Genomic DNA, 27,369 nt, shown 5'->3' with positions numbered 1-27,369 from the left:
CTATCAGTTCATCATAATGCCGTAAGATTACTAAATTATTTTATACCTTTTCAATTATACAGCCTATTGACATTATTTTTAAATAAATGAAACAAAACACATTATGGTGTATGATGTTTCAGTTTTATTTGCAAAATATATATACATATATTTAAACATTATGTACAGAAAGGTGCATTTTATGCATAACTTGTTCCTGATGATCATGTTTAACACAACTAGATATAAATATCCATGATTGTGTGAAACACAACTTAACAAGACTAACAAGACTTAACAAGACTTTTGTTACTTGATTAAAGGAAATATGATTACCTAGCAAAAATGCAATCAGGCGTTTTTGTATTCATAATTATTTTGGGTGTTTTTTTTCTCGTTTTATCACTGGCAAGTTATCATTCAGACTGGAGACAAACAAAAATTGAAAATTTCATCAAAATTGGACAAGGAATAGCAAGGTTATGACATATACTTCTGCATTATTTTGGTGAAACAGTTCCGTACTTTTCTGTATGAATTTGCAATGAGGAGGCTGATGATGTCATAATCCCCACTTATTCTGTTGTATATTATTATACTAAGTTACATTATAATGTAACAACATTAAAAAAGGAAAGAGGGGGCATTGGTGAACCCAATAAATATTCACAACTGCGTGCATATAACTCATCACAAATTATTGCTAAAATTGTGATCAGATTTTAATAAAAATGTCATCAGTTTGCTTGGTGAATTTTGTACCCCTTTAACAATGTAGTAGTAGATGGAATGATTGTGTTAAACACAATAGAAAACAGTGCAGAATCAAGACATTTTAAGACTTTAAAATGTGCACTTGACAGAGTATGATGCTTAAATGAATGAAAGTTAGACATAACAAAGGGGCAGTACAATGTACAGCACAAATAAAGCAAGAGCAGATTTGAAAATAGAACATCGGTGAAATAATTAACTAGACCTTGCGAAATAGCAATCTTGATCACTACCTTTGTGCTGTACTTTATACTTCTGACTTGTGCCTCATCCTCTGCTTGTTACACATTACTCTGCACTATATTCAGAATTAAAGGAGTCACTTTTCTCCCCAAGGAAAATAAATATCAATGAATAATAAGAACAAGATGTAAAAAAAAGATACTCAAGTAAATTGGCATCTGTCATTCTGCCTTTTCAATTTGTCTTTCCTTCAATACTAGTCTAGGGGGTGGCAGGGGTGGTACCCTTCTCAAGAAAAAACATGATTTTTCATAATTTTAGAAAATTGATAATGGTCCCAGATTGACATCAGGAACTTGCAATGAATATGTGGCTGTATGCTGAAAAATATAGCTGCCATGTGCACAGTGCCCATCCTCTCTCTGCATGCTCTGGTTTAAGGGAAATTCACCTTCTTCCTCAGTGAAGTTCCTGGGTATAGGAATGGTGTACCCATTGCAGGCTAAAAACTTCTTACAGAGAAAAAGGTGGAAATATCAAGTCTGGTAAAACTTCTTACATTCTTTTTAGATAGTCCTTGGAAGAGTAACAAAGATAAGTCCAACAAATAAGCTTTACATTTCTTGGTGGTAAACACCATCACCAATATCAATGATTTCCTCCTCTCATCTTTTGACTATTGACTTTCTCAGTGAATCAATGGATAATCTCAACAAACATGCCACCACCTTTTACATTCTGCCCTCTACCTGCTAGGGTCTGTCTAATTCACCTTCTTTCTGGAGTATGGCCAAGTCTTACGATCTCAACAAACATGCCTCCTACCACCTCATGTCCGAACCCTAATAATAGTCTTTTTTTCATTCACTGTCTTTCTGGAGTATGGCAAGTCTCACAATCTCAGCAAATGTGTCTTCTACTGCTTTCTGCACCACCCTGTCACTGTTCTTCTCATTACTCCTGAGGGCGCTAGCTCTCTGTCCTTCCCTGCTCATCATCTGTGCCAGCTCTGCATCACTCCCTGCAATAAAATGGAGAATAAAAGAAATTATGATATTTTGGTGACACATTTGCTCCAGGCTTCATTTCATCTAAGATGAAGGGTTAGAGTTGCAGTAGGATTTAAGGCTGGGTTTAGGATAGGGTATAGTGTTAAATCCAGGGTTGAAGTTGGTCATTCCATTAATGTGTAAAATTAATAAAGTTAATGTAAAGCAATATTGTATTAAAAGATGAAATGTGCATGTAATGAAATATCAACATTGTTAAAACTGAAGATGGCTTGAATCGAGCATTGAGGACACAAAAGACACATCCTTTCTAAAATCGGTTCTAGAATAACTCCTCTGGGAGGACAACGTAACAAGTTTTCAAGGGGAAAGTTGTTTTATGTTTGGCACATACAAAACACTGTTTCTTTGAAAGACCCATTGTGTCAAAATAGGATAAAACAGAACTGAATGTGTATGATGCATGAAGTTCAAATACTTGATATACTGTAAGGCTGTCTAGTTGCATAACTTAAGTGAATGATATTAGTGTCTTGAACTCTTTTTTTCTGTGTGTGTGGATATGTGCATGATACAAATGCCCAATATCATTTTATATTATCATGTTCATGACAACTCTGTAGCGCCAGTCACTGACAGCTGACATGTCATTGTCAGTTTCAATTTCATTGAGTATCCTACTCAAGAAGCCAGTGACTCACCGATATAATCAGGACTGTTGCCTGCTGTAGCTATCCTAGATGCACACATTCTTCCTAGTTGGATCAGAATTGAGGTGATGTCTTCATACAGTGGAGGAAAGGCTCGACAGATACGCACTATAGAGGGCAGTGTTGCCTTGTAGAATATTGCCCACCTTTCTCCAGTCAGAACTGGGGATAGGAAAAGAGCGATTGCAAATATTAATGGGCCATGTAATAAAAATGATAAGATAAATATGGCAATTCCATGGAATGAACCCTTTTGCATATCCAATCCTTGATTTTCTCAATCATTTTATCACTTTAGTTAATGCTCAAGCTATGCTATTTGAGAATTTAACTGGTCATATGAAGTACAAACAATTTCACGCACATTGGGACTCAGACATACGTACTTTAAGGTATTGCCCGGAAGCATATTAACCTGTAACATTACAAATTCAGGAAATGGCAGAAAAGATTGCTTATTGTACAAGTAATAACTGTATATAGAATGCAAGTCACTTTTAATCAATGCTCAAAATATTTTAAAGTAAATTTGAATAACTGTAAATTCACACTATCAAACTTATTAGGAGTATACCATCCTCGCTTTCAACACTCTGGATTGTATAACACTGAAATTCACATAAAAATATTTATATGAATTGAAAGAAAATTTAGTCCCCTAGAGCTCTACAGAAAGACTCTTACCCACACCAAGTGAAAATACCTACCTGTTAATAACGATGACATTACATTGATGGCTAATCTTGCTACACTAAGTGACTTGGGTAATGCATACTGGAGGCAAAGATGAGATGTCAATTCAATCGCAAACACCTGGATGAAGATGGAAAGAAAACATCTGTAAACTATTTTTCTCTTGATATTGGGATCCATCAAATACATATGGTATATCAGTAACATTAATAATGCCTATCTCATCTCCGGATCTGTTTTTCTTTCAAGTGTGTCTCATTTTGATTCCATATCAAGTTTTCGTTAAGGGCTGCCAAGTCTTACACATTCCCCCCCATCAAATATTTTATTATTTTTTTTAATCCATTGACCTTTGAAAGTTTCTGCAATTGATTCACCAACCTTGGCAGAAAACACTCCAACATTCCCTTACTTTACATTCAGAGACTAAAGATGAATAAAACGCTCATATTCTGCCCATCTCAAACAAGAACCTGCTCAATAGGAACTTAAAATCAAAATGTTAAACTACTACAGATTACCGCGATGTTTATTCTAGCATTCTTAGCACACAAATAGCTACAGAATATACACATATCAATATAAAATCAACAGTAAATGAAAGAATATGTAATCAGGCATGAGACTAGATACCTGTTTGGCCATGTCAGGCTGTGCCAGTAGCTCTGGGATGAAATCAAGACAGATATGCATAGAAGGTATACCTGCTACAGTCACTGGAAGGAGTTCACTTGCATAACCCTGTAGAAGAGACAAGAGGAAAGAGAAAATTGGCTACTGACATCTCATTCATATTGTATACATATGAGTAACACAGGGATTCATGGATGTATTGGGGGAATATTTTTTTTTATACATGAAGATGGCAAACACTAAGTTTCCTCTGCAAATGGAAAAGGCAAATTTAAACTGTGACTTTTGAATGCATTTTGTTTAACATTCTAAATACATCTTCTCGTCCATGAAATGATTGTGAGCAAAACAGAAATTCCATATATCCTTTTGTCATGCAGAAATTGTGCACATTGCAGGCCTGGCACATAGTAGACGATCAAAAAAACAAACAGTTTTACTTCAGCATGGAATTGAGTACAGTAAGGACCAAAGTCATAATGGTTTGTTAGTTACCTGGAAGTGGATGAGCTTGGCCAAGTTTGGGTCGGCAATGAACATCTGATGTAACAAGGAACACACCTGGCATTGGATCTCTCTCAGACATGATAGACGGCTCTCTTCAACCTACATGTACATAAAAGAAATTATCAGGGGATTATCTAATACAGAATTGCGATCAACTTCAATCACTATTATCTTGAGATTGTTCTCAACTAATGAAAAGAATACAAAAAGTTTCTGGTATATATTCATATCATAATATGATAAAGTAATGTAATGATTTGAATGGAATTGATTCCCAAGATTAAATGAAAGTATTATCAGGGTTAACACAAGTACTCAAAGCATATCCAAGAAAATAAACTCTTAACAGAATGGTCTTGATGAAAGTTTCACTTACCTTCTCTTTATCAAATGGCAAACATATCTCCAATAAGATCTGCATAGCAGCACTCTCCTGTGTGATTAGTAGAGCTGCCTTGAGTTCTTCCCTCTCCTGCTGTGATGGCAAGGCTGTAGGACTGCTTGTGTCTGGTCTAGCCCTGGCTACGGTGGGGTTGGATAGGATATGTGAGGACAGGTATGCTCTACATGCTGCTAGGTAAGCTCTAAGGGTCTGCAGGACTATCTCCAGGATGGGTGGACACCTGGTACGGACATGAAGAGAAAGTCCATGAGCATTAGTTGTTTTATCAAGACATGTTTCATTGTGTGCATAATATAGATCTAACACCTACATCATCCTTTACATTAGGTCCTGAGAAGAGCAGTGCAATTAAACATGCCTTAGAACCACTGTCAATAAAGGAGAATGTCAGGGGCAGAAAGGTAGTTTAAGTGGGCCAAAATGGCAATGGCCTCATCATCCTGGATTAACAAAAGCCCTGGCCATAACACCCTGTTGAAATTCGGACATCTTTTCCTGATATACATGGGTTTCCATGACTCGTTGCATTTTTAAATTGTTAAATTCATACTAAATCATAAATAGAAAATCTGGGTATGGGTAAAAGCTTTCCATTTGCACAGGCAGCAAACCTTATATGGGCTGTAACTATAAATCTAGCTTTACTCATTAAATGAAAAATGTTGAAATGAGATACAAGATAGATGATGATGAGAATGATTTTGTGAACTTACCTGAATACCTGCAAATCACACCTTAGTACTATAAGGGGGTCAAGGGTCAAATCTTCCTCACTGAATGGTGTTACTGGTTTTGTCTTGACCAGTGCATTGACAGTCAGTACATGTAATCTGCAATAGAAGATGGAACAAACATCAGTACATATAAAACAATGATGGTGGTGGTAATGGTCCTAATAACCATGATAGATAATCTCATATTTTCTATGATACAGATGCAGTATGCATCATTGGATTTCTGAACATGTCATTTGTAAATCTAACGATTGCAAGCAAATCATAAATGCCAAAGTGCTTCTCACTCATATTATATTTATGAGTGAGAATGCACATAGAAACAAATAATAGGAAAATTCCGTTGCTGTTTTACAACTCAAGTAAATTGTACACTGATTTATATAAAGTGAATAACATTTTCTCCTTTTAAGACATTTAATGAGCAAGGAGGGAATATCAAGCTACTTACTTTCTTGGCATAACAGTGTTTAATTTGTGCCAGAGACTGACCGCCATACTGGTCACCTTCCTAGGGACCTGTGGGTCAAGCAATCCTGACAGACTAGCCACAAGAGTATCTGCATATTCCATGAGTTGAGGATTGTCCCGGTCAAGTAGTGATTCCAAGATCAGGACAGCCGGGGTAGGATTTGTCAAGACTGTGGCCAAAGCTAGGAGGAATGAAAGTTTTCATTTTTTTATTCAGTGATTCATTGTATGGACAGGAATTTGTGATGTCATTTATGATAGACAATTATATGAACTGATGTGCAGTACAATTACACAATTTCTTGGTATAATCTTATTTCATGATGATTACACTTTAAGCATCCTTTTCTATTAATCCCAAGTAATACCTTCACGATTATCCTTGTGAACATATTACTGTTCCCACTGTCATTATCACCATTATTGCCATAATCATTGCCGTTATCATCATCATCACAATTAATCATCATCATTCACCATCATCATCTCTACTATAACCAAGATTATCATCATCATCATACTCATCTTTATATCAATCATATTGCCATTTTAATAATCTGAAAACCACAATCATGATCACCTCATCATCAACCCTACCTGTCCTGAGCTCATCTGGTGTACAACTCTCTCTCATCATCTTCCTTCCTCCAATCTTCCTCTTCCTCATCCTCTGTCTTGTTCTCTCCTCTACCTCATCTGCCAGCCACTCCTCCACCAGGCACAGATGAGGGTAGTGTGTTGACACACAGCGTAGTAACGTAGGATAGAGAGAGCCATACTCTGTCTGATTGATTTGGGCATGTCGTACCAGGTACTTGATGGGTAGCTGGGAGATAAGCTGATTGGAGTAGGTCAGGGGACGTTCGTTGATGATCACTACAGGAAAATCATGATGGGAATTTTCAAAAACATTTTTGGTATTATTAAGCAATACTTGCCCAAATCAATTCTGCAGGGTATGAGGACACATCCTTCACCACATTGCTCGATAAGGAATTAAAGAATTACAAATCTACAGTTGTTTTTCCATTTGTCAATTGTATTTCTCATCAGCTCAGCGAACACCTTGAAAAGCATAACATACGTGCCATTTTCAACTTCAACACCTGCATTTGTGATCACCTAGTCTGTACAAAGAACTGACAGACTCGACTGCGCTGTCTACAAGATCCAATGAAGGACTTACGACAAGGTCTACATCGGCAAAATGGGTAGACCTGTCAATGAAAGAATGCTAGAATGCTATCACTTAAAGATGAATATTCATCTTGCACCACTAGATATCTCAATAGATGAACATAGCACTTTTTATCATAAATTTGACTGACACGAATATTGACTCTATGAAAATTTATTCAAGATTTAAAATTTAACTGATAAAAAGTTTATCTGTAATAGTCTTCTGACATCAATCCCAGAAATAAGAACCATACACATGTCAGATAAATGAGATTGCAAGAGGGATAATGAGATCAACTAAGAATAACACACAAACATATACTATAATGCTTAAATGAGGTAGGAATCATACTCACTGAGATGTTTCATATTATTCAGCACACAGTCTTCATAGAGAAGCACGTAGTAGAGCATGAGAAGTTGTGCCGTCATTCGTTCTTCCTCCCCGATCTCCGCCTTCTCATCCACCTCCATGACTTCTGACCCACTTACAAAGGACACAGCTGATGATTTAAAGACAGATAGGATCTCCCTCTCAGATAGTGGAGCATTCCGTAGATGCTTGGAGCCAGACTGTGTGGGCATGACTACTGAGGTCACAAACACTTCAATGAGAGGGGGGAGTAGAGGATGGAGGGGAGGGGTTGCATTGCAAATCTGTCTGAACAGCCAATCCTTTGGGAATAAAAAAAAATAAGAGAAATGAATTACAGTAATGAATTATGCATAAATTTTGCAGTTTTAAAGCTATTTTAAAGCAGCTAGCCTAAAGAGATGCTAAGCGATCAAAGGAAGAATTAATCATGTATAGAATTTCCACTCTAAAGAAAAAAAAATCACCCCTCCCCCCAAAAAAATCAATCCTGAAATCAACCATTCATCAAATAAACCAGAACAAAACTTAGTACAACTAGGATCATTCCAACATCCACAGCCATTGCAACACATTAAAAAAAGTACTTTAAAAAAATTAGATGGAGCAAGAGTTCATTATTTAATGACAGTAATGCAAAAGCAATTACATGTTGAACAGTCCCCCCCAAAAAAAATCAACAAATCAATCAAACCTAAACCTCGATCACGGAAAATTAAATCATGATCCATGGACACAAATAAATTGATGTAGATGACCATGAACTTACTTTGATTGGGATATTGTGCTTGGTGAATGCTCTGCTCTTCAGTAGATGAAATACACAGTGAACTGGTAGAAAGCCTGTTGTTGATGCACTCAGCTTAGGTGTGACTGCTACAGTCACAGCATGTGCTGCTGCAACCTACATACACAGATAGATTTAGAGATACAACAAATGAATTGATATTGAACAATATAATCCAATTTGATGATAAAAGAATGATCATGATACTGTTTTTGAACTGTATTTAAATGTTTCTGAATGGTGAAGTCTATTTTGTAGTTAACTGGGAACCACATCATTCTCAGTTTGTGGGAGTACATATTAATGCATTGCAGTGGGGAAAGGGGGAGGGTGAAATATTAAAAAGTTACATTTTTTATAGAACATTTTTATACATAACCATAAGTGAGCATGGAATCTTTCAATTTCAGTTTAGAAAATGCAAAAGCGCCCCCAGTTACATGCTCAGTTGGTTCCCTCCTTACCTTTAGAGTTTCTTCTAAAATTTTAATGTTTCTTGCCCCCACCCCCCCCCTTCAAGGAAAAATTTCTGTATACAGCCATGTATTAATGGCTAAAAACTATAAGCTTGAACTTCATACACTGGAGATTCATTCATTTTTCCATTTCCTTATACCAGCACAGTAATTAAACATTATTTTAAATTCCTCAGAGAAATGCCCTTTGTTTATAATTTCTGTTTCTATCTACTTACTTTATCCCCATAGAGTCATATTATGTATCTTAGTTTACTTTTATCCCATATAAATATAGATTATTCTATTCTATTCTCTTTTCATTTAACCATGTAACAAATATTTTATTCCTTTTACATGCCATTTTCTTATGATTATTGATATTGCATAATTATATATACTTTGTGTTTTACTTTATAAATGAAAATTTCTCAATGAAATTTTTTCTCAATAAACCATTTCAATTCAATTCAATTCAATATTTTCATATCAAAGCATTCTGATCTCCATTGTCTTTTTTTTTAATTTTCATTTGCTATGAATTGAATGTTACACAATGGCAAGCTTTATAGGTTTTGGCTTTCATTCTGTACTTAGTTATTTCATGAAGCATTTTTAGTATTCAGCATTTAAATGATTCAGATAGTTTGCATCTATTTTCACTGATACCTCACTACTGTCATTAATGTACATTTACATACCTGTTCTGTGAATATATCTTGAATGAAAAGGAGCCTCATCTTAGCAAGAGAGTTTGTTCTCATAGCAATCTAAGAAAGAGAGTGAGAGAAAGGATGGGAGGGGGACAGGAAGAGAGAGAAAGAACATGTGTGTAAATGATTGGGTAAATTTGTACCTTGCAGGGGAAAAATGCCCCCAAAATGCCTTAAAAAGCCCTGAAAAACTAAAAAGGAGCCCCTGAAATTCACATAGGGTCCAATGTAAACTTTAATACAATGTGGCATGTTTGGTCTGGTGAGCTCACAAGTAGCCCTGGAAAATTTTTTTTTTAAATCCCGGGTATCTAGTGCAGTTCTGGTCCATCATGTTACCATGATGAGAGTCTCCAAGAATTTATAAAACATATTGGCATTATTTCCATATCATATTCTATTTTCAAATAAACTTAATCCATAATACATCTAAAAAAAAACAAATAAAAAAACATTCCATTACAGATTATTCTTTTTATACAGATTACAAACTGGTAAGATGGTTCTTTTTAATAACACACAGGATTGATATTTGATTGTATGAAATCAACAGACACCAAGATCTTATAGCACTGAAAAGATGTGAAGACACAAGAAATAATTATACCTTCATTCCAAGAGTGGTGCACACTAAATCAACAATAGCTTGCATCTGATTTGCATGAAAATGAATGGCCATCAGAAGTAACATCTCACTGAAAGAAGCACTTATACCACTCTCCCTGAAAATAATAGCAAAACATAAATTATATTAGGATGACAGATACGTTTGATAAAATCTTTTTTCAATCATCACATATTCTCCCATCATCATCCTCACAATATGCAATCAGTTTGACTGAAGCTGAACAATGGCAATCAAGAAATCAAACATTTTATATGTGTACAGTATCGGAGTAAAAAAAACCCATAAATAATTCATTGAATTTACAGTTATATGAATATTCAGAAATGACAAACAAGGCAGTGATATACTTACGTCTCAAATCTGGGCCCCTCTTTAACCAACCAGTTAATCCATTGTGTTACTATTTTCTCATCATCACCACTGTAGTAGAGAAAAAATACATTCAAGAAATCTATAAAAGAAAATTCATTTTACATTTAAACTGTAATTCAATAACTTATTGCTGCCAAGATTTCATTTATTTTCACATGAAGTATGATAATAATCCTTGTTTTATTTCAATTGGCAAACATGGTTTATCATAAGGTATATTTTTTATGGCTGATATGGGGGGGGGGGGGTTGGAATACAACATCATTGGTTTTGTAGCTGCTTACATGATATCATGCTCTTTAATACACATATGCAAACATTCAATCTGTTATTTGTTTACTCTCACTTTTTGCTCTACACTCCCTTTGCGCCTTGGATAGTTCATTAGGTAAATGGCGCATAATAAATGATGTGGTTATTTATCATCATTTAAATACCTTCCTTGCAGTCCGGCATTATAATTTGATGAGCTCACCTATGCATGTAAGATACAATCATTGATCTTAACATTCTAACAAGTTCACTTTCATACTATATGATTTTCAAAGTCAAGCAAGTAAGAAAACTAATTCAAAACTTTTCACAATATTAAGTTTCCTCCCTACCTAACTAAGAACGGACAGGCAAGTAGCATACAAAGACCCATAGAGATGAACCTAATGCCAGCAGCAGTGGGAGGAGGGTGGCTGGTCAGAAGACGTAATAGCTGCTTGGTTTCTATCTCACTGAATCTGTGTAAGAAAAGTGTTTTAAAAAAAATAAAGATGAATATGATTTAATATTTATTGCAGTTGAATCATCAAGTAGAATCACACATATTCATCCAAACACAAGGTACATATCACCACAATGGGAACTTTTTCTAATATGAATAAAAATAAGATCTTTGACTTGTTGAATGCAATTTGGTCAAATTCAGCAATTTTAACAATTAGTTATAATAATAATTCATACCACTGCCACCTTTCCTGTACAGGACCAACAGACCTAAAGTGCCCAGTACAGAATAATCACAAGTCAGTATTAAAAGTGTAATGTGGAATGTCAGATACAAAGAAAACAACAAACGATAATCATGTGTACTATAATAATAATAATAATAGGCATTTATATAGTGCCATCTATCTAGAAATATTCTATTCCGAGGCGCATCGTTATTAAGAGTTATTACCCCGGCTTTAGCTATCACCTAACAGTCATTTCATCTTGGAAAGAGTTAACATAATTTTAATAATTGGTAAATGAAGAAGAATACACAGGAATCATCATTATTTTTGCTTCATGATACTCTTTTATTAATAGTATAATATTACCTCATCTGATTTATTGTAATACTGCATGGGGACATACTTTTCCAAGTCATTTAAAACAACTAGAAATTCTCCAAAAACGAGCAATTAGAACATTATCTCATTCTCTCTATTATGAACACACTAAACCGCTATTTCACAAACTCAGGATTCTACCAGTGCAACCGCTTGTTTCATTTGGTACATTAATTTTTATGTTTAAATATCATCATAATCTATTGCCTCATATATTTAAAAACTTGTTTACTATAAATTCTGATGTACATTCTCATAACACTCGTCAGAGTTGTAAACTTCACATACCAAAGGTGCGCACTGCCACTGTTCAACATTCTTTTCATTTCAATGCAATTCATCAATGGAATGCTCTTGACATGAATATCAAGGGCAGTGCCACACTTTCTCGCTTTAAGTCCCTTTGCCGTAATAGTCTTATTGTCTGATTGTAGAGCTTAGCCTTAGTATTCACTGTATACCTACTTCATACATACTATACTCCTTCTTTCTCCTTCGTCATATCTCTTTCCATTTTTCTCTTCACTCTTTCCTCTCTTTTCCCTCTCTCTTTCCCCATTTACTGTTGTCTCCCCCCTCTCTCTCTCTCCCTATACTTTCTCCCATCTTGCAGCGCAGGTGTGTATGAGTGGTGTGTGTGTGGATTATTACTTGCAGGGAGCCCTATCAACAAGCTTTTGCTTCTTCTGGGTTCCCTAGCCATTTTACTTTTGTACTATGCTTTATTGTAATCATATTTGTATCTTTGAATATCTACTTTGTATTTAATTCTCTTGCTGCATTTGTATTTTTTTTAACATAGTAATTTTGTTGTTTTTAAAATGGTTAAATCAATAAATGAAATGAAAATGAAAAATATCAATTTTAACCACTTACATACCACCAATTTAGAGATAGATAGGTAGAGATTTACATACAACAATTTTTCTTCATGACATGTTAACAATATAATACACTGAAAACAAAAGGTGTTAAATAGAGAAGTATGATTCTTCAACTTGAATTCACTATTGTCTTTTTAAAAATAATATAGAAACTAAAAATAACAAAATTTTAAAAGTAATAAGTTGAATTGGGAATAACTCACTGGAAATAATAGAGAAATCAACCCAGTAATATAAAACTTAAACAAATGTATGAATAAAAGAGACTGCCATCATTAGTGGGTAGATTGATAACAATGGCAGCCTCCCAACTTACTTCATTCCAGCAATGCCTTTGAGAGCACAGTACAGCCTCATGAAGGCACTGGCTTGTACCACATTCTTGGCAGCCAGGTAACCAAAGTGTTCTGTAGACGGTGTGATTGATTTGAGTTCTTGAAGAAGGTGATCCCTCAGACACTGTAACATGGTATTCTCTTGCTTCATCTGAAAGTAAAAAAAAAACATGCAAATTTTATTCTAAAGCTAAACTCTTACCTCAAACAGGCAATAGACATTGACCTCTATGGACTTTGTAGAGATAATGGACAACTTTGACATGTTCAGAAGTCATTTCTTGGCCTAGACCTAGCTAGATGGTCTCACATTGTTGCTTCAAAATAAGAAATAAAGTCTACATCACTTGAAGGAGATGATCTCTGACAGTAAAATACAATTTAACTTTAAAATTGAAAATAACAAAATTAGAACTATCAAGCACTTCCACTGGACAGAGACCTTATAAATGTTACCTGTATTCCCAAAAGTTAATATGACTCACTTGTAAAATGCCGGCTCCACTTCATAAAAATAAAATAAGTTGAAAAGATTTATCAAATATAAATTTGAAAATATAAAAATTGCTGAATTGATGAAAACATATACCAGTACTGTATATTATAAATACATATACAATCACAACAAAATATGAAGATTTCTTGAATCACTTGACTATGTAATGTATACTCAAGACATCATTTCACATACATGTAGTTCAACTATCTGTTAATTTAAAGAATATATAAAGAGCACTTCATTATGAATAAAGCAGAATAAAAATATATACAGTACAAAACCATATTAGTCTTTACTGATGCCCAGATCTCTGAAATAAATATTAACTCACCTTCTGACTGCTACGTACAAACTGAGCAAACCAGTTCCGTACTGTTGAACTGCTACCAAGGAGAAGACCACTCAAAAAGCTAACCATATCACCCTGACCTCCGGCAGCCTTACTCCTCATAGCATGGTCTAGGGATAGAGCTACTGCTAGACCAGGTAGACGACATTGCTCAACCTGAAACAATGAAGGAGAAAACAATATGATGTCCAAATTACAAGAAAAAATAAATAAAATACCAGTATATGAATTTATATCTATCATCACTGCAGCATTTCCTGCATCTTTGTACGATTACAGATATATACCTCATCTAGTTAGTCGACATGATCTAGCATCATAGGGATTTCAAGCTTGTATTTGATATCTCAAGAAGTGTTTATTTATCATACAAATATTCTACATTAATATATGACGGTTGATCAATTATGACAAAATATAGAAGTGCTTTAAAGATACATCATTACTAGGTCACTGGAAGCACACAATGTATGCATTTTCTCCACTCCCTGATGAGTATTCCATTACAAGGTCCCAAGCTCAAATGCAAGAGATATATTAGCTTTCACACCATACAGGGTATCAGTTTAACATCCAAAAGGTTCTCAATGGACATCTGATGCCCAGAAATGGGATTAAAACTCTGACCAGTTGATTTGATTTCACTGCATTGCTAAGCTACTTACAGCTAAAGCTCTGAGTTTGAGTGTCTGACTGGGGTTCATAGCTGCTAATAGTCTTAAGCTCTCAGTCCTTCGTCTTCCGCCCATGCTGTCCTCATCTTGTCGTTCCCCACTCTTAATCAAGACATTGCAAACTAAAGGGAAAAGGAACAAATTATTTCTGATGAAAAAATTGATTTGCTCATAAACAGAGGCTGAAATTAAATTTCTGTCGATGAAGAGTTAAAAAAAAGGATATAAACTTACAAGAAATATGCTGTGATACTTTCTACAACTAATAGGCATATTTCCCCTTAACCCAGATTTGATAGAGTTCGTACTACACCATTAGCATCAACATGTAATATCAACTTAACAAAATTTGTTGAACTATACAATTCAAAAGAACCTTATTATAGTGCTTGAATCATGAATTATCACTTATTTCATAAACTCTCATAAAATGCTGCAATTTGCTTCTGTATCATGCAGGGCTACAGAAACTGCTATGCAGCCCCGATCATGTATGCTGGAACTATCTCTACAACCAAATTTCAAAAGAATATGGATCTGACTTTGCAAACTGCTATCACACAAGTTTTTCTTAGACAAGAATTTTCTTTCATCATACATTATACTAATTTCTATCAGGAATTCTGCAAATATGATTGATTCTCACCTTGAAAGAAGCTATCTGGAACGTTAGCTACCAGTCTACATAACATGGTTGGTCCAAGCTTTACTCTCAGTAAAACCTCGGCAAGTCTATTTACAGGTAACAAGGAGGGTAACTCTAGAAGGTGCAGTGAATAAGGTAAAAAATTAGAAATGTACTTGTATGTTATAATGTACTATCATTATATTTTCTATCAAGTGATGGGAAATCAAGGTCTCAATTAGCAAAATATGAATGCCATAGTGCCTGTATATTTCTGAACAATGCAAATTGAAAAAGTTAGGCATGGATTTAATGTCAATTTTTTATGGTATAGTTTTAGTAAATCTTCATAGAAAAATATCACAGAGATCTTAAATGTAGTTGTGTCCATAAGTACTGAACATATATAGATTATTTTTTACCTGCTTGTGCAATGCAGAGTACATCAGATACTTCTTCCTTGTAAACCTCGTTCTCAAAGAGCTCACAAGCTCGGTGGGTGAAATCAGTTGGTTCTTTAATCTGAAAGATAAATTTCAAACATCTGTTACATAAAAAAAATAGTATAAACTAGAATAATTAATTAGTGTTAAACATATTGAATGTATTATTCACTTTCTTCAAAGGCACAATTCATTAAAAACCAAAATTAATTCACAGGTTCTTAAATAATGGTTTGGGATAAATTGTAATGTAATATACAGGTAATGTTGGGAGCTATTCACTGAAAATTCTGGAACCTGATTTTGTATACAAATTGGAGGTTTCCATTTGGGAGAAAATATATTGGAGAGCCAAGATTTACCCATAATGTAAACAAGAATATGCACGTTGCAGAAAATCATAAAAAATTGTTTAATTAATAGGCCTACTGGGTTTAATAAAAAGCTCCATTCTTCTTTTCCATCACAGAATAATAAGGGGAATTTTTTTCGCCATTCTCAAAGCATATGTGCCAGTCAAATTAATAAAAGTAAAATCAATTTCTTTCTCAAGGAAAGCTGTGTCAGTTCCAACTAACCTGACTAGATATAAATAGGATTTCACTGATGAGTAACCTCAAACGTCTAGCAGAATCACTCTTCTCAAACTCCAAAGCTAAGCCATGCTGGATGTGAGCGGTCAAGTGGTTTTCAGCATCTCCAAGTTTTTGCCTGGTAGAAGAAAGGGAAGCAAACTGATGATTTGATTTGAAAGTAGAACATACATGTACTACTCAAAAATCTCTGGTCACTCAATATTTTCAATATTCCTAACTGGGTTTAATACATGTATGCAATAAACACCAACATGATCATACACACTACATGGTCACATATTGATGTAGGCCCCAGGTTCTTAAATATTTTCACTAAGGGCCAAAAAATTGAAGGAAATGAAGTACCCAGGCCACTGAATGAAATAAGACAGGTACATGAATCAGTAGATTACATTTTTTACCCTACCAGAGACTATCCAATAAGGCGAGGGGCAAAGTAGACAGCTGGCAGCCATCTGTTTTGAAGAGTTTTTGAATATTATTTTTTTTTTATATTTCTCCTCATACAAAGGGCTCGCCATCGTGCAGCCACCATTAGGGGGTTAAATGATGCAAAATCTCCCCATCCGGCCTCATCGATTTTTGTCTTTATTTCATAAAAACTACCTAAAAATAAAGATTATTAATTCTGTTGTGCCCTGAAATGCACCAAAACGGGAAAAAATTAACTAAAAAGCCATCTTCTTTGGCTCGCTTCATCTAAAGCACCAATGCCAACTTCTAGCACCAGTATGAGTAAATAGTACCTAGCAGCTCATCAACCTTGTGACAGACACACTGAGAGTACATGTATACCGAGGAGATCATTTGGGTGTGGAAACGACCCACAACAACAACTTTAAAAGGGAAAATAAGTGGAGCGCCTCTGGCAGTCTCACCTGCATTGAGCAATTCAATATAGCAGCAGTGCTTACTTTGAAAACTATTATGAAATAATTATTCACAATTATTCACACTGGCCCAAAATCACCAATTTTGAGGGTAACTGGAGGATGGACTCTGAGTGAAATACGGGTGTAGAGTAAAAGCTATTTTTCTTTCTCGTTATATTTTTTTCTTTATTTTTACAATAAATAACTTTTTTATCCCACCTTTGCCTCTGGAAGTATCCGAATGAGTTCACAGTCCGCAGTGCACGAACTTCGCTCGAGGTCAAGGGCAGGTAACCCAGGCCAGGGAGCTCCCTGGGTTAATCTAACTTAGGGCAGGGTGAACTTCCCCTTTGTCTTTGGTATGAATCACTTGGTTTTAAAATTATTTCTAAGGAGACTTGGTTAAAATTTATGGTCTAAGTCTAACTCACCCCCGGAGGGGCCACTCCATTGACGAGTGGATACCATGCGCGACCAAGGGGTCTTGCAAAGCACCCTAAACATGTGTTTTCGATATTCTGAAAATGCACCCCTTAACAAGTATTGGCGTTTAAACCCTACCCTTAACAAGTATTGGAAATAAATACTATTGGCAAGTATTCCCAGAATTGAGCCCCTTAACAAGTACAGCAATGTATTTTCCATTTTCTGAAAATGAACCCCTTAACAAGTATTGGAAACAAAATGATACCCTTGGCAAGCATTTCCTGAAATGAACCCCCAAAACAAGTACAGCGATATTTTATTGTTATGTCACAAGTCCGTCGGTTTTACCGTTACACACCAATTATTTTGGTTTAGTATGGCCAAACCTTCCACAACTCACGCAAATCGGACTCTAAACACGTAGTGTTGAGGCGAAAAGGACATCCTTTATAAAACATTTTGATTCTGTTTTATCATCCCCGCATATTTGCCCCTAAACACGTATATTTTTCCGAGCGAAATAGATACCCTTTTTTCAATATTTTTGTGTTTTTGACACCCTTATCACGTTACGTACTAGACAGCTGGCAGCCGTCTGTTTCGAGGAGTTTTTAACATTAAAAAAAAAAAAATTTCTCCTCGTACACAGACGGCTCGCTATCGTGCAGCCACCATTAGGGGACTTTCAAATAATGCAAAATCCCCCCGTCGGGGCTCTTCAATTTTTGTCTTTAATGAATAAAAATTCGAAATTAACGTGACCAAAATGCAAATTTATATTCCCTCTTGGCATTAATTGCCAAAAAACAGAAAAATTAAGTTAAAAGGAACAAAAACAGTGACTTACTCGGCTGTCGCACAAATAATGTTGCGTTTTATCCGATCTTAAGTACATAAACATATGGCCATTGAGTCCCCTGTACTCGCCTGGAGGCATCTGGGGAGTGAAAGTCATATACTGTACGTATGGTCACTTCCCACTGACGCCTGGGACCCCTACCTATATTCCCCCACGTACGGGTACAAAACCAGAAACTTTCGCCCCCGAGAATTCTACTTTCCCTCTAAAAGATCTAGCCCTAAAACATGTACATGGGGACCAACTTCATTTCCAACATTTCTGCGATATTGATTTTATTTTTAAAGAATTCATAAAAAAACGAGAGATTTGTTATGAAAATATGGGAAGAGCTTACGGCCGTGTTTCAGTTGCCGTGTTTATGTCGCCAAGCGAAAGACAAAGATGTAAACACGGCCGTAAGCTCTTCCCATCTTTTCATAACAAATCTCATTTTTTTTTAATGAATTCTTCTTTAAAAATGAAATCAATATCGCAGAAATGTTGGAAATGAAGTTGGACCCCATGTACATGTTTTAGGGCTAGATCTTTTAGAGGGAAAGTAGAGTTCTCGGGGGCAAAAGTTTCTGGTTTTGTACCCGTACATGTACGTGGGGGAATATAGGTAGGGGTCCCAGGCGTCAGTGGGGAGTGACCATACATACAGTATGACTTACACTTAACAGTATCACTCCCCAGACGCCTCCAGGCTACCCTGTACCGATCGCGCTAGATAAACTTCGGTCTCTGTATTTGGTGAGTGAAGCCAACGGAGTTCAGTCTTCAGCTGAACAACCTGAACTGAAGCCTGAACAACCACCAACAAAAGAAAACAGAGACTGAAGCTTTTGTTTTGGTCTATTTACGTACGTAATGTGCCCTATCTTGAAAAATATCTTTTTTCGGCCAAATCGTGGTTTTGGGAACCACTCGTAGATTTGTGTACGTGCACTTGACTTGTGTACAAAGTGAATGGAGGTGGAAATACAAATAGGGAACCGTGCGTGTGATGTGACTGAATAAAGCGCTGCTGTATGAAGTGAACGGTGGTTCCCAATATCACGATAATGCCCTTTTTTTGGTGGCGCATGGTATCCACTCGTCAATGTATGTGGCCCCCCGTGAACTCACCTCATCTTCGCTTCTTTCAATGCATCTTGTTCAAGCGTACTGAAGTCGACGGACAGGAGTGCTACGATAGAGTTGACGACTTCCAGGCCGGAGAGAACCCGTAGAAGCTTCTTGCGTCCCTGGACCCAATTGTTGCTGGTGTCCAAAGGAGCACAAAGCGACATGCGAACGAGACATGGCAACAAAACCCTCAGTTTATTCTCTCCTAGCTTCACAATGGCATCGATGTCGACATTTTGCATGGCCTGGAAGGCTTCAGGTGATACAACAGGTCTTGAAGACATGATTTTGAAAGGTTATTTTCCCTTTTTGCTAAGTCTCAAGTTAGATTGATCATTTTCGAAAGTCTTGATTTTATTTTTAGATGAGGTTACGGTGGTGTCGTTAATGAAATCTGTAAAAAGAAAAAAAAGAATCTTGTTCGGAGTGGCTTTGTCGCAAAGTAATAACAAGTAAGAAACAGAGAGATGTACAATATGAAGAAAATGGAAAGGATAAAAATAATAGAAAAACTATGGAAGCTTAAAAGTGCCACCGAGATGTTGAGATAATTATCTCGGGAAGTCGACATCTTGATAGCAAAAGATAAGATGACGAGATCCTGGATCTCATCATGTCGACATCTTTTAGAAGAGATGATGAGATGACAAGATCCCGGATCTCATCATGTCAACATCTTTTCGAAGAGATGTTGAGATGGCAAGATCCCGGATCTCATCATGTTGACATCTTTTAGAAGAGATGATGAGATGACAAGATCCTGGATCTCATCATGTTGACATCTTTTGGAAGAGATGATGAGATGACAAGATCCTGGATCTCATCATGTTGACATCTTTTGGTAGAGATGATGAGATGACAAGATCCCGGATCTCATCATGTTGACATCTTGTAGAAGAGATGATGAGATGACAAGATCCTGGATCTCATCATGTTGACATCTTTTGGAAGAGATGATGAGATGACAAGATCCTGGATCTCATCATGTTGACATCTTTTGGAAGAGATGATGAGATGACAAGATCCTGGATCTCATCATGTTGACATCTTGTAGAAGAGATGATGAGATGATGAGATGATCTTGTCATCTCAACATCTCTTCTAAAGATGTTGACATGATGAGATCCAGGATCTTGTCATCTCAACATCTCTTCTAAAGATGTTGACATGATGAGATCCAGGATCTTGTCATCTCATCATCTCTTCTACAAGATGTCAACATGATGAGATCCAGGATCTTGTCATCTCATCATCTCTTCTACAAGATGTCAACATGATGAGATCCGGGATCTTGTCATCTCATCATCTCTTCCAAAAGATGTCAACATGATGAGATCCAGGATCTTGTCATCTCATCATCTCTTCCAAAAGATGTCAACATGATGAGATCCAGGATCTTGTCATCTCATCATCTCTTCTAAAAGATGTCAACATGATGAGATCCGGGATCTTGTCATCTCAACATCTCTTCGAAAAGATGTTGACATGATGAGATCCGGGATCTTGTCATCTCATCATCTCTTCTAAAAGATGTCGACATCGATGAGATCCAGGATCTCGTCATCTTATCTTTTGCTATCAAGATGTCGACTTCCCGAGATAATTATCTCAACATCTCGGTGGCACTTTTATATGGAAGCTTAAAAGTGCCACCGAGATGTTGAGATAATTATCTCGGGAAGTCGACATCTTGATAGCAAAAGTTAAGATGACGAGATCCTGGATCTCATCATGTCAACATCTTTTAGAAGAGATGATGAGATGACAAGATCCCGGATCTCATCATGTCAACATCTTTTAGAAGAGATGTTGAGATGACAAGATCCCGGATCTCATCATGTTGACATCTTTTAGAAGAGATGATGAGATGACAAGATCCTGGATCTCATCATGTTGACATCTTGTAGAAGAGATGATGAGATGACAAGATCCTGGATCTCATCATGTTGACATCTTGTAGAAGAGATGATGAGATGACAAGATCCCGGATCTCATCATGTCAACATCTTTAGAAGAGATGTTGAGATGACAAGATCCCGGATCTCATCATGTTGACATCTTGTAGAAGAGATGATGAGATGACAAGGGCCTGGATCTCATCATGTTGACATCTTTTGGAAAAGATGATGAGATGACAAGATCCCGGATCTCATCATGTTGACATCTTGTAGAAGAGATGATGAGATGACAAGATCCTGGATCTCATCATGTTGACATCTTGTAGAAGAGATGATGAGATGACAAGATCCTGGATCTCATCATGTTGACATCTTTTAGAAGAGATGATGAGATGACAAGATCCCGGATCTCATCATGTCGACATCTTTAGAAGAGATGATGAGATGACAAGATCCCGGATCTCGTCATGACGACATCTTTTAGAAGAGATGATGAGATGACAAGATCCCGGATCTCGTCATGTCGACATCTTTTAGATGAGATAATCTGACAAGATGCTTGCACCTGCACGCATTAACACCGACATGAATTTGGTTGATATTCGATATTCAAACTGTGAAGTTGGTTCGATATTCAAACGCGTGTGAATTTGGTTAATTTTCGATATTAAAAATTAGGGGCTTTCAAAGCTAAATAGGGGGTTTAACAGGTGCAGCACATCTCGGGCAACCATAAATACACTGGCTTGCCCTATTACGAGGACATTTAGGGGACAAGGTCAGTGAATAAAAGGGCATGAAATTTTTAATTTTTGATTTTTTTTTCGAGGGACCCCTAGAGATATCCCGACGGCTTAGCCAGGGTAACCACGTATCTGAACTTGTAGAACTCGACTCGGGCAACCAGATAAACACTACCTTGACCCGGTGCATGCACATTTAGGGGGCTCAAATTAACAAAATTAAAGGGAATAAAGGGCTATTTAGAGCATTTTTTAACTAAAAAAAGTATTTTTTCAAGAGGCCGGCCCCAGGGATATCCCGACGGCCTAGCCATGGTAGCCACGTATCCTAACTTGTAGAATTCGACTCGGGCAACCAGATAAACACTAGCTTGACTAGCTTGACCCGGTGCATGCACATTAAGGGGGCAACTCGGTAAAGCATCTCATGAGCAGATCTTAATCTATTATACTCAGTCCTCATTCCTCCGCCAATAAAATATTCCGTAAGCTGAGTGACACATGTATTTTTCTTTTATTTGCACAAAATATGTTTAGTGGTTGCCCATTCTTTGTTTTTAGAATCAGTCTAATCATTACACATACTCTTCATTGTAATCAGTTTACAAAATAAAAAAAAAATGAGAATTGGTTGGGTCGAATGAATATATTTAACCTTTTGTTGTAGATCGTCATATCTTGGAGAAAAGATGTCGACGTATATCGATAGAAAACGTATTGTCAAAATATAAAATATGAGTATAAAGCTCCTCTAATCTTTGAATGATTGTCATGAGACATTTTCTTTTGCATGTATCTTTCAATTCAATTAACCAGCAAGGAGTAATACCCCTCCAATAAAACTTTCATGAACGAAAATGTCTCTTTTAGACAATATCGCGTGACTAATTTCAAAGCTCTTGATTGATTGATCGACTAAATTTCCAAAGCGACTATCACATAATTAGAATTTAATTTCAAAATCATTTTAAAAGGCCAAAATTTTCTAGCTCGCTTCGCTCGCTTGCGACTTTTTCAAATTATTCCACATTTGCTATGTTGTCGTGCCTTAGCATATTTCGTTTATTATCCGCAACTGCGTTGAACTTAATATAATTGTGGTGTATGTACCCGCGATATGATAAAAAAATTGGCCATCTGCAATATTTAAAAATATCACGAGGTTCCGGGGGCTCCGCCCCAGACCAGTGGCGCCACCGAATGGGGAGGCCCCAGTGAGTTCCCCCCCCCCGAAATTTGAAGAAAAAAGTGTGTTGTAAACGTCATAATTCTCCAAAAATGTTTTTTGTTCTTTAAATTTTATTTTTTTTCCTCCATTCAAAATGTTGCTCGCGCTACACGCTCGCAGTTATTAATGATTGAGATAAGTAAATTATCTGTTCACATGGGGCTTAAAAATCATACGTTATTAGAGTTTTCATTATTCGTTTTAGCGAGATACATATCCTGCGTATTCATAATTTTCATAAATGAAATATTTTCAGCTAATTAGATAGCCATTCAGTTCATGATTAGTATTACAAAAAGTGCTTAGAACGTCCAGGTATCATCCCGGATATCAAAAATTTTCAGCTCGCGCTTCGCGCTTGCATTATTTATTTGGTGAGATATCATCTTTATGACCCGATCAATGCAAACAGCTAATCCTTAACAGGTCCCTTTTCAATTCAGTATAGGGACTACATTTTCGAGCTCCTCACTCGATTTTTAAAAAATTGTGTGTCACCACCCCCGGCCCCAAAATGTTTGTTTTTCCTCCTCCTAGGTTAAAAAACTTGGTGCCATCATTGCCCCGGACCCGATCCGCATAGCACTCCCCCCCTCCAAAAAAAAAATATGATGTCATTTTCTGCATACCATGTCAAAATCAATCTCAAAGTTAAAGGTGTTTTTTTGTCTCGCTCACTTCGCTCGCCTGAGATTTATTATGAAGCAAATTTTTGCTGCGTGCGCCATGGTGTGTCCTCTCTTTTTTGTCCTTATCACGCATTGAGCTTCGCCCTTATGCTCGGGGCATGATTATAAAATATCCTGTTCATACAATGATACGATCAACCCATCAGTTCTCCCTTTCCTTTCTCTCCCTTCCCCCCCCCCTTTCTTTCCTATTTCCCCCTTTCGCTTCTTTCTCTTTTTTTCTATCTTTCCTTGTTTTTTTACTGTACCCATTGGCGGTACCAAGGGATGGGGAAAAAGTCAGGACCGTGGTTCCCCATGCTTGAAATAGCCCTATATTCCTTTAATTTTGTTAATTTGAGCCCCCAAAATTTGCATGCGTCAGATGAAGCTAGTGCAAATCTGGTTGCCCGGGTCAAGATCTACAAGTTAGGATACCTGGTTGTCCCGGCTATAGGCCGTTTGGATATCTTGGGGGGCCACTTAAAAAAAATCACTTTATTAATATAAAAAATGCTTGATATAGCCCAATATTCCTTTATTTTAGTTAATTTTAGCCCTCAAAATGCGCATGCATCTGATCAAGCTAGTGTTTATCTGGTTGCACGGGTCACGTTCAACAAGTTAGGATGCCTGTTTGCCCCGGCTAGGCCGTTGGATATCTCTGGGGGCCCCTTGAAAAAAATATACTTTTTTAAATTAAAAAAGATGCTCTAAATAGCCCTTTATTCCCTTTAATTTTGTTAATTTGAGCCCCCTAAATGTGCATGCGCCGGGTAAAGCTAGTGTTTATCTGGTTGCCCGAGTCGAGTTCTACAAGTCAAGATACGTGGTTACCCTGGCTAAGCCGTCGGGATATCCCTAGGGGTCCCTCGAAAAAAAAAATTAAAAATCTCATGCACTTTTCTTCACTGACCTTGTCCCCTAAATGTCCTCGTACTAGGGCAAGCCAGTGTATTTATGTTTGCCCGAGATGTGCTGCACCTGTTAAACTCCCCTATTTAGCTTTGAAAGCCCCTAATTTTGAATTTCGAAAATCAACCAAATTCACACGCGTTTGAATATCGACCCAACTTCACAGTTTGAATATCGAAAATCGAATATCAACCAACTTCCTGTCGGTGTTAATGCGTGCAGGTGCAAGCATCTTGTCAGATCATCTCATCTAAAAGATGTCGACATGACGAGATCATGGATCTTGTCATCTCATCATCTCTTCTAAAAGATGTCGTCATGACGAGATCCGGGATCTTGTCATCTCATCATCTCTTCTACAAGATGTCAACATGATGAGATCCGGGATCTTGTCATCTCATCATCTCTTCTACAAGATGTCAACATGATGAGATCCAGGATCTTGTCATCTCATCATCTCTTCTAAAAGATGTCGTCATGACGAGATCCGGGATCTTGTCATCTCATCATCTCTTCTAAAGATGTCGACATGATGAGATCCGGGATCTTGTCATCTCATCATCTCTTCTAAAAGATGTCAACATGATGAGATCCGGGATCTTGTCATCTCACCATCTCTTCTAAAAGATGTCAACATGATGAGATCCAGGATCTTGTCATCTCATCATCTCTTCTACAAGATGTCAACATGATGAGATCCAGGATCTTGTCATCTCATCATCTCTTCTACAAGATGTCAACATGATGAGATCCGGGATCTTGTCATCTCATCATCTCTTCCAAAAGATGTCAACATGATGAGATCCAGGATCTTGTCATCTCATCATCTCTTCTTAAAGATGTCAACATGATGAGATCCGGGATCTTGTCATCTCAACATCTCTTCTAAAAGATGTTGACATGATGAGATCCGGGATCTTGTCATCTCATCATCTCTTCTAAAAGATGTTGACATGATGAGATCCAGGATCTTGTCATCTCATCATCTCTTCTAAAAGATGTCGACATGATGAGATCCAAGATCTCGTCATCTTATCTTTTGCTATCAAGATGTCGACTTCCCGAGATAATTATCTCAACATCTCGGTGGCACTTTTAAGCTTCCATACTTTTAAGCTTCCATAAAAAACAGATATATAAAAAACAAACAATATAAACGACATAAAAAAAAATTGACTAGAACAAAGTAAGAATTAAACAATAAAATATAAAGAAAGTAGTTAGTCTCATATACATGTATATATATATATATATATATAGAGGGAGAGAGAGAGAGAGAGAGAGAGAGCCCCGGGGGGGCACTTACATTGACGAACAATAAAACATTCCTGTACTTGTTTAGGGGTTCATTTCAGGGAATATTTGCCACGAGTATCGTTTTGTTTCCAATACTTGTTAAGGGTAGGGTTTCACACGCCAATACTTATTAAGGGGCGCATTTTCAGAATATGGAAATTACGTGTTTAGGGTGCTTTTCGAGACCCCATGGTCGCGCATGGTATCCACTCGTCAATGGAAGTGCCCCCCCCCCCCCGGTATAGAGCACTTCGGCAAATCAATGTCAATGTGGTACGTATATGGAGCCAAATTAAAGAGATGTTCCTAGAGAAAACAAAGAGATTACGAAAGGGGGACAATCAGTAATAGCCAAGAAAAAAAATGTTATCCTCATTCACATGACGCCCGCCTGTTTGCCTCTTAATGATGCTGCGCTTATTAGTTGAGGTATCGATCTAGGAATTAAAAAGTGAATGTTGTCTGCTTAAAATCATACAGGTAGGACATGGAAGTCCTCTCATTACTTCTTCTTATAATTCTTTCTTTCTCTCCTTGATTCTTCTCCCCCCTTTTTATCACTACAGGCCTACATACATTGTACGGTTAACGTGTTGGTATATACCCGACAAACATAACGGTTAGGACTATATGCATATGGTTATAGGAGAAGCAAAACTAAGAAAAGTTATCAAAGTTCATAACTTCTTTCCGGATCAGAGCACATACTTCTTGTCGGAAACTGACAAACAATTTAACACTAACACAAGCAGCTGCCCATGTGTTATACAGTGCGTATCAAAAAAAAGTTTACACTTAGAAAAAATCCTGTAAAATTATACATTTGTAATATCCTGAAGATTTTTCCACATTTTAACATTGGTACAGGTCCATTTAAGCAAATGACGATAAAACTGTCGAAAAATATTTCCGCTTGAGTGAGCACCACATACTTTTGAAAAGTTAGTGAAAAATGATTTGCGCAGAATTTTGAAATAGTTATGCGAATAAAAGTAGACCTTAATCATGAATAACACGTGG

At 36.7% G+C, this 27,369-nt stretch overlaps 1 protein-coding gene across 1 annotated transcript; it reads right to left on the bottom strand.

Annotated features, from left to right (window-relative positions):
* Positions 1-275: 275 nt before the first annotated feature.
* Positions 276-19,991, bottom strand: LOC121409060 (integrator complex subunit 2-like). The gene is made up of 22 exons (XM_041600856.1): positions 19,602-19,991; positions 16,317-16,449; positions 15,718-15,817; positions 15,317-15,430; positions 14,662-14,792; positions 13,979-14,152; positions 13,130-13,299; positions 11,210-11,335; positions 10,584-10,652; positions 10,212-10,326; positions 9,593-9,661; positions 8,419-8,553; positions 7,633-7,951; positions 6,695-6,973; positions 6,078-6,279; positions 5,606-5,722; positions 4,866-5,112; positions 4,478-4,588; positions 3,983-4,090; positions 3,364-3,469; positions 2,648-2,818; positions 276-1,957 (listed from the first exon to the last, which is right to left on the bottom strand). Exons 1-22 carry the CDS (start codon positions 19,883-19,885, stop codon positions 1,797-1,799), a joined length of 3,441 nt encoding a protein of 1,146 aa, XP_041456790.1. The 5' UTR covers positions 19,886-19,991; the 3' UTR covers positions 276-1,796.
* Positions 19,992-27,369: the final 7,378 nt, after the last annotated feature.

This window comes from Lytechinus variegatus, chromosome 2, assembly GCF_018143015.1.
Source record: "Lytechinus variegatus isolate NC3 chromosome 2, Lvar_3.0, whole genome shotgun sequence".
In the NCBI taxonomy this organism is placed as follows: domain Eukaryota; kingdom Metazoa; phylum Echinodermata; class Echinoidea; order Temnopleuroida; family Toxopneustidae; genus Lytechinus; species Lytechinus variegatus.
This window is presented reverse-complemented; position numbering and strand designations above follow the sequence as displayed.